Source organism: Odontesthes bonariensis, chromosome 12 (genome assembly GCF_027942865.1).
Source record: "Odontesthes bonariensis isolate fOdoBon6 chromosome 12, fOdoBon6.hap1, whole genome shotgun sequence".
In the NCBI taxonomy this organism is placed as follows: Eukaryota; Metazoa; Chordata; class Actinopteri; order Atheriniformes; family Atherinopsidae; genus Odontesthes; species Odontesthes bonariensis.
The window spans coordinates 15,593,509-15,602,477 of NC_134517.1; the positions used below are offsets into that span (position 1 = coordinate 15,593,509).

General features: G+C 45.0%; 1 protein-coding gene across 6 annotated transcripts in view; it reads right to left on the reverse strand.

Annotated features, from left to right (window-relative positions):
• The window catches only part of dachd (dachshund d), a 93,611-nt gene extending 86,744 nt beyond the window's left edge, over positions 1 to 6,867 (reverse strand). For 3 of the 6 annotated variants that reach the window (XM_075479229.1, XM_075479230.1, XM_075479227.1), the window contains exon 1: positions 6,075 to 6,866. In XM_075479229.1, coding sequence (XP_075335344.1) covers positions 6,075 to 6,631 — 557 coding nt within the window. In that variant the 5' untranslated portion in view covers positions 6,632 to 6,866. Of the gene's footprint in view, positions 1 to 6,074 lie in introns of all 6 variants that reach the window. The other 3 variants (XM_075479232.1, XM_075479228.1, XM_075479231.1) reach the window with 2 other exon arrangements.
• Between the last annotated feature and the right edge of the window lie 2,102 nt (positions 6,868 to 8,969).

Genomic DNA, 8,969 nt, shown 5'->3' on the forward strand with positions numbered 1-8,969 from the left:
TTTTACCTACCGTATGTACAAAAAGTCACTTAAATTCAGTGAATCTCTTTCTTTTTACATAAAAAATGTCATCTAACATTGACTCCTTACTTTGATGGGGGGTAAGTCGTTTAATATGACGTGCTTTGCTTCTTGAAATTCCAAAAGTACAAAGGGCTTTTTGTGGCACAACATTCCGTTCGTAAGATCCCTCAATTATTAAGGAGGAGCCCTTTTGTATTGAGCAAAGAGCTCCAAAAACATTGACACTGGCAGAATAACATCTGCATGTTTACTCAGGAGAAGATCCATCCCTGATAGGCTGCACGAAAAAAAAAAAAAAACCAAAGAGGGGGAGAGAGAAAACAAGAAGAGGAAATTTGTGGAATCCCATCTGAGATTGCTTCCCTAATGGATTCCTCTTCCTGTCAGCTCAGACGAGAAATGAAGCTGGGGAAAATTAACTCCTGATACAGCTACGCTGAATTAGACAGAGAGGAGTGGGGAAGTGGGGGTGGGGGTGGGGGGGGGGGGGGTAAAAACGCAACACACTTTTTAAGGATTCCAGCCTTGTCATTTTCAATTTTCTGCTCTTTGGACATGCTTGTATTCAGATTCCCCAACATCTATTCGCCATATCAATCCTAATTAGACAATCTGGGCCCACGAAGGATGGGAGCCGAGTTATTTGCATAATTTAATCATAAATACTCAGTGATACATATTTCCAAATGCATTTGTACAATTATCTTTTCATCCTTGGGGCAAAAGTATTAATATGATTAGGCAATAATTCTTTTTTTTTCTTCTTTTTTTATCAAAAAAGGGTGGAAAAATAGGAAACCAGCGAGTGTGCGCTCTTTCTTTCTTTCTTTTTCTTTTTTTTTTTTTTAACTCCAGCTTTGGGCTATATGAAAAATTAATTAATTTCAGAGGAAAATCAATTTCTCTATGTGACCATATTAGAGCCTGGCAAGGGCCTGCATTCCTTCTCCAATCGGGAAATCTCATCTGCTCCCACTAACTTCTGTCAGTAGCATTTAACATCCTGGTACAAGCATCGGTGACTTCCGCCGCGCTCCCTAAGTGTGCTGCAATATGAAAGAGCCCGCAAGTAAAGACGAGCTCCGTCTGAGAGAAAGGGGGGAGAGAGGAGGAGAGGCTTCTGCTGGCGTGTCAGGGAATCGGCAGATTCTCAACAGTTTGGGTCTTGTTGTCTGTAAAAGTCAAAGGTTGTATATTTTTTCAGGGGGCGGGGGGGGTGGGATTCGCAAACTTTTGCGAAAATTCATCCTCAAAGCGCCGGTCAGCGTAGATGGAATCTGTGTTGATATGTGTGTGGTTTTTTAAACAGGAGAAAAGAAGAAAAAACAGAACAAATTGGTAATTCGGTGGTCTGCTGCAGATCCAGTGGAGGCATGCAAATAAGCGGCGTGGCCGGCTAATGCATCCAACAGGCAAATTAACAACACAGGCCTCTACGCCATGCAAATAGCCTCTAAACCCACAAACGACGACAGACAGTGTCAGACAAAAGCCTCTTTAACGAGAGAAATCTGTGGCCCCTTGTTTTGTTTTTTTAAACAGTCTCGGCTCAGCTTCATTTTAAGCTGGAGAAAATCTGATCCCAAAAGAAATGAAGAAATGAAACGCGTTTGGTTAACTGAGCCACTCGGTGGAGTTTTCTTTTAAAAAAAAAAAAAAGAAAAGAAAAACCTTTTAATTTGCTCCTGTTCCAACTCGGTGAATGTCGAGTCAATAAAGCAATTCTGATTTTCAAGGAGACTATTTGTTTGCAGAAAAAAAAAATAAACACCTTGCCGCCATCTGCCAACTGCACAGTTGACTTGAGCACATGTACTGTACCTAATCAAATTTAGCAGATCCCCACAGAAGGATTAAATGTGGGCAAAATTTGAAAAAAACAAAAAAAAACACAAAATGCTTTTCTTTCTTACTTCAATGAAGGAACAACACACAACGTGAGGGCCAATTTGGCTTTCGAGAAAGTACTTCAATAGATTTGGGTTTTAAACAGCTTTGTATGCCATTATCTCTCGTCCTCTCTTCTTCTCTATCTCTGCCTCTCCCCCTCTCCTTCTACTTCTCTAATCAGGCATCTGTCACTCTGTTTTTGAAGTTATTATCGCCCGAGCTCCCTCTTGGATGTGGTTGCTGGGTGACAGGGGGGGGGGGTATCTTAGCACCCACTCTGACTGGGAATGATTTGAATGGAATCCAGAAATCTCCCATGAGTACCTGTAAACACATCCGCGCCTTGTAGAAAACAAATATACTATAAGAGCGCTTCGGCGGAGGAGAGGAGGTAGAGAGAGAGAGAGAGAGAGGCGAGCTGGCACCCACAGTGGCAGCTCACACTGGGCGCTAAACAAAACAATTACCGTCATTTGCAAATATGTGTATTTAGGCATAAACACACTTGAAATAGGAGCAAGAGAGGTGATAGCTCTCACAACGCTCCCTGTCAAATCAGTATCAATTACGTACATTTGTTAAAGAAAAAGAGCGGCTTCACTGCGACCCGTCATGTGCAACATTTCAGAGGGAGATCCGTTTGACTGAAACGAGCCGGGGAAAATCTATTTAAGAAGGGCATGTAAGTGAAAAGCCAACCCATTCCCAGTGGTGGGACATTGTCTAGGGCGTGTGGTTAACCTTCAGGGGTAGACAATGATTGTCAATTAACTGCTGTATTTCTGCGCCCCAGCGTCGGATAGCCTGCCTCCACAAAGCAGACCAATGAGAGATATGCGATATCTCTACGCCGCCTCCCCCCCCCCCCCCCCCCCCCCCCCGCCCCTCGTGTTATAATAACCTTTCAGAGAGTTCAAGTGTCACGCAGCAATAAGAACCTTTTTCATCCCACCGCGGGGAAAATGAAAAGGAAAACAAGTAGCAGAAACACAGGGCTCCTGGAGGGCTCCTGGAGGGCCAGAGTCATAATGTAGGGGAGATTACTGAACCTGGATCAGTGTGGGAGCAAATGTGGGGGGGGGGAGTAAAACTGGTAATCTGGCGTGAGTGTCCTTAAGAAAACGAAAAGGGTCGAGGACGATTATCTCTGGTATTTTTTTTAAAGATGAACGATAATTTATCGGTACAGTGCTGAGGTATGCAGTCCAAACCGCCAAAGACATTTTCGAAAAGGAATTTTAATTGTGATCTTTTTCTTTTTTTTTTTATCAATGGCGGAAACACGCACATCCACAGAAAGGGAGGAAAAAAATGTAACGAATAAAGGACAAACCCAACATTCCACCTGAACAACAGCGCTCCCAGTTGACTGGGCTCAAAGTAAGCGGAGCGGGGGTTAACAATTTGGTCCGAGCTCGTTTGTGTCCACATCAAAACTGAAACAGCAGGTTGCAGCAGTGCTCCGAGATGCCATTCGCATTCACACTGTGTGCAAAATGGGGAGTAGTGTTGTCTGAACACAATAGAATGCGGGAGGGGGGAGAGAAAAACTGCATGTGAAATAGTGAGACCCATTGTACAGCAGTATTATTCAGCTCATTGTTATCACTCTGCCACTGTATAAAAAAAGAGTGGTGACACTGTGGCAAGAGGGCGAGATGAAAAGCTAAACTATCCCAGGCCAGCAGGCTGCTGTTGTGTAACCTGAGCGGGTTAACCGGTGAACTCGGATACTTTTGATCCCCACTGTAAGTCGGTGCAACAGAAAAAGAAAAAAGAAAAAGAAAAAAACGGACCGCCGACTTTGGAGAGGGAACTCGTTTTCACCTGCAGGTCGACCTGTGTCCTGATTACTCAAAAGTGATCATTTTGTCAGCAGCACTTCAATGAGAGGCTGAGTAAAGCACACATCCCTGCAAATAAAATCAACTCTTTCTAAGTAACAGAAGCCTTTTATCCTGCGGATGCCTCACCGTTCCATGATGTAATTCTCCAAATGGGGCAGGCAGGCGAGGCCGGGTCTGAGTGATTGATTTCAGCCCAGCACCGGGAGAACCTGGCTGCTTTCAGAGACAATTACAGTCCTGTCCGTGTGCCCGTAATAGCCCAGCACTTTAGCGTCATTAAAGCGACGCGAGGCACTGCATTATCCTTTAACCCCATCGCTGGCCATCCCCCCATTGACAACCCAGAGAGTTCAACCACATACTTTGTCACCTGAAGCTCCTCGCCGGGCTTGAGAGGAGAAGTCGCCGCACCGCACATGTCTCGCTATTGAAGGAGAGGAGGGATGGAGGGGGTGCTTCGTCTTCCTCGATGCTTTATTTAAATGACACTTAAGCACCAAAGTGAGCAGGTAAGTTGTCGAGACGCCTGCCGCTGGAATGGACACAACGAGGCTGCGGGGCATTTGTGAACAGCGTGAGGCCAGTTGTTTTTTCTTCGTGGAGCTGTCTCCGCGGCGAGCAGTGTTTGCCGATGGCCAAAGCTGCAAGCGAGATACTAAAGATATCAATAAGTGAAACCAAGTGAAAAAATAGCTTCAGATTAGAAAAATGCTTCCAAGTGCGTCCGAAAATGTCCTGGAAGTTTTGGGGATTTTTTTTGTTTTGTTTTTGCATTTTCTTATCAGGCCTAACTGTAAACAAGATCAATACACTCTCATATCCCATAGATCTTAATGACCCAAAATGGTACAGAAAAAAGAAACCCAACTCGTGTCTGTGTGTGCCCCCCCCCCCCCCCCCCCGTCACACGTGCTCGTGGCACAGCTATAACTCAAGAGTCAACTGCAATCTCGCGCTGTTAATTCTGCAAAAGGGAGCACGCTTTGAAAGTGAGACTCCAAAGTGACTCCGAGTGTTTATTGCTATTCCCCACTGACGCGTGCTTTTCCATCATATTTGCATTTCCAGCTCATTTCTGGCTAGCAGATCAATACGGAATCAATCACAGTGACAGGTAAGATGGTAAATTTGACCAGGCTGAACCATCCTGAGAGACTTGAGCGATACATCAAAGACAGGAGCAACAGGACAATAAAAATGGCTTTTAATCAAATATTGATCTCTGCCTAAGTCCCTCACATTTTTAAATAAAGCTGAACATGTCCCGATTTGCTTACATGGCTTAATGCGTCGAGTTCCACACAAGCAGCATTTCACCAACACCAGTGTATATTCATTTATTTGCTTTATGGCAAAACAAGGATGTTCCATTCATTCAGGTTCATTATCATCTGGCTGTTGTCCTCACTGAACTGAATTATCTCATAGGGCACTCTTTTTTTTTCTCTTCTTCTTCAGGAGTGTGCCATACACTTTCAAAAATGTCATTTTTAAACTACCCAAAAAAAAAGAAAGAAAGGAAAACAAAATACAAATAAAGAAACGGCAAATGTAAAGACATTTCTCGTCCTCTGCCAGATGAGCAGATCATCTGGGTCTGCCTTGTTTTATTTTCTGAGAATAACCGAAATCATATCGCCCCTGTGGCAAGGGCACATAACAGAGCCACAGCCTAGTTTTTACTTCAGTCATTAAAGCCTCAAATTGGCACAAAAAAAAAAAAGTTACAAACATTCAAAGAGAAAAACTGCAGTTCAAGCATGCCTCCAAAAAATATAAATAAAAAGGGGGGATATCAGCCTCCTATTTTGAGGGATTGTCTTTGTAGTGGCAGCTCCACATCTACACTTTATTCTAAAGAAATGTGAAACTCAACCGAGGTGTAGCCTACATTATCGATTTATTTGTTCAGAGACAGACAGGCTATCCATCACGGCTCAGCTTGGTCCCGCACGTGCGAAAAAAACTTTCACTTAACTTTTTTTTTTTGTTATTTTGGAACCGGTGAAACCGCGCTCGTCTCTTCCTTCCCAACACACAACTGCGTGCACAGCCCTGCGAGGTTCGGACGCAGCTCGACACACACCTCAAATTCGGCAACACACACACACACACACTCGATAACAATTATCAAATTACTAATTACAGCTCTCGGACCAGTCGCTCTAAAAAGGAAAAAAATAAATAAAAATGTCTCCCCCATTTTCTCGCTCTTGCGCCTTTACGCGCGGCTGTCTTGTGAGGACATTTCATCCACACACAAAAAAAAAAAAAAAAAAAAAAAAAAAACGCACAAGAGAGCTCTCCACTAACCTCGCGTTCGTGCAGTCGTTGTACAAAGTCTCGAAGTCTTTTCTGGAGATGAGTTTGCAGCGGTTCACGCCGGGCTGGATGGCGCCGAGCCCGCGGAGGATGCGGACCTGCTCCACGTTGCACACCACCGGCGTGATCTCAAGCCGCTTCAGCTTGGTGTAGACCGTGTGCAGTCCGCCGACCAGGTGCTTCAGGAACAGGTCGAAAGCCTGAGGAAGGCAGATGAGCTCGCAGCCGTCCACGGTGAAAGAGGCCACTTTTGCACTGCGCAACTCGACCATCTTGCATTCGTTGTTTTGCGGTATGTTTTCAACAGGCGACGGGGTCGAGTAGACGGGTTTGCTGGGGTTTAGAGCCGCGTTTGGAGTCGGGATGCCCGGACTGCCGCTCGCGAGGAGATCTGATCTGAACAGGTTCTGTCCGGGTCCGGATGGGGGGCCCAGGGATGGAGATGGTGATGAAGTTGTCGACGGCGGGGACGTCGTCGCGGAGGGATTCGCGATCTGGGGCGGTGGGATCAGAGGAGTTGGTGGGATCAGAGCAGCCGGTACGGCCATGGTCACCTACAAGAGGGGAAGAGAGTCGCCGAAGTTCAAAGTATAAAACCCAGCCTGCCGAGGCACCCCTAAATGAAAGAATCCACGAGAGTTTAGCTCCTCGGATAAGTTGGGAAGTAAAAAGAGCTACCGAAGAAAAGGCGTGCTGAGTGAGGGTTTCTTGGGGGGTCGAGCGGCGGGACAATGATCAAAGATAGGAGGAGGAATGACAGGAGGAAAATGAGCTGAAAAGTGCAGCTCCGCTCTGTGGATGAGTTGTTATTGTCACACGGTACAGAGAGGGAGGAGCTAGGGGACAGTGGGAGCCTTTGAAGAACATATAGCTGGTCTGTAGTTAACTGAAACGTTTCAGGTCTGTTTAACACAATAACACGTTCTTAATTACACGTTTTAGAGAGTCCGGTTATTTAAGATCAGATTTGGTCTCAGTTTTCTTTGTGTGTGTGTGTGTGTGTGTGTGTGTGTGATTTCTGGTTACAACTACAGTTTAACAACAATGTAAGTTACTGATGCTGTATCCAACATTTAGGAAAGCCTACTTCAGAAGTCTTAAGCCAGAGAGGTGCACCACAATGTGATAAAAAATATAATAAAATAAAAAATCTTATGCACTTTGTGTTTGCTCACATTCTGGGACTGGGTGATCAGTTTAGTCTTCAGTTCTGCCATCAATACCGTCGTACTTTTTCAAATTCTGACCTCACATTTGTCCTATTCTCTGATGTTGCCCGTATGAGTCACCGTTCAGGGAACACACATCTTCCAGAGAGGATAACTTGTCTCATTTCATTAGCCCTCCGTGGATGTTGTCTTTACACAGCAAAAGGTTGAAGCATCTCCCATTTAGAAGCATCATAACCCAACTGGAAACAGAGGTGGTTTCCCATGAGATGTACAGTCCTTGCCAGGTCTTAAAATGAGGTTCACATTACCTCAGATGAACGACATCACACGATGTACTGCATCATATCATCGTTGTTGTTTTTCTTATCTAAGGAAAACCAACTAACTAAGGAAAATTCAGTCCAACCCTTAATGCTTCAACATAAATCAAGAGGGTACATAGCAGTCCGGTGCTGCTGATCAAATGCAATTGATTAATTGATCATCAGCAAGTGTGAGCACCTTTGCAAAGGCAGAAGTTTCGGGCAGCCTGGAGCATTCAGGTGTGTGTTAACACAATGCCGAGGAAGAAAGACATCGGCGACGATATTGAGCGACCATTTTTGCTGGGAAGGGTTATAAGGCCATTCCCAAACAATTGTGAGTCCAACATTTGACAGTGAGAACTATTATTCCTTGGTGGAAAACATTACAGTGCAATTAGAAAAAAGACTGAACAAATATGGCATGCTCGGAAAGGGTTGACAGGAGAAAGCCTCTTTTTTCTAAAAAAGGACGACAGCATGGCTTAGGTTTTCAAAGGAGAACGAGCCACAAGACTTCTGAAACAATTTCCTTTGGACAGATGAGACACTGTGGGGATGTTTGGTAATGGCCCACAGCACCACATTTCATGAAAACCAAAAGCAGCAAATCTGCACAAACACCTCGCACCAACTGTCAAGGACGGCGGTGGAGGGCGGATGATTTCAGCTTGTTTCGCAGCCTGAGGACCTGGACACCTTGCAGTCATTGAGTCGATCGTGGACTCCACTGTAAAAGAAAGTATTCTCAAGTCAGTTTTGAGGCCATCTGTCTGAGAGCAAAAACTTGGCCAAACATAGGTCGTGCAACAGGACAATGAACCCAAGCTCACAGGCGCATCCAGAACAGCATGGCTGAAGAACAGAATCGAGATGTTGCAATGCCCCCGAATAGAGCTGTGCAGACATGAATGCCTGCAAACCTCAATAAACTGAAGCAATGCTGTAAAGAAGAGTGGGCCAAGACTGATAACATCACACACAAAATTATTACTTCAACTTATTACTGCTAATGGCCCTGTCACACTGTTGCGTATGAGAGAAGCATATGAGTTGCGTATGAAAATTATCACTCATACGCTGGTATACGCTGACATACGCCAGGGGAACGTTAGGCATAGGTTGTATACGTTTCAAGCACGTTGGCATACGTTGGCATACGCTGAGGCAGAAATAAATTTTTGAACATGCTAAAAACTTTTGTGCGTAGCCTATGGTTAATACGCTAAGCATACGCTAGGCATACGCTGAATACGCTAGAGGTACGATATAGGTACGTTACTGATAAATTGCCATATGTTGCCATGAAGTTGTACCGTACAGCTAGCGTATTTATAGCCTCCGCCCGTCTGCCGCCTCCATCTCCGCAAGACGGGCGGAGATGGAGGCGGCAGGCAACCGACGATTCACGG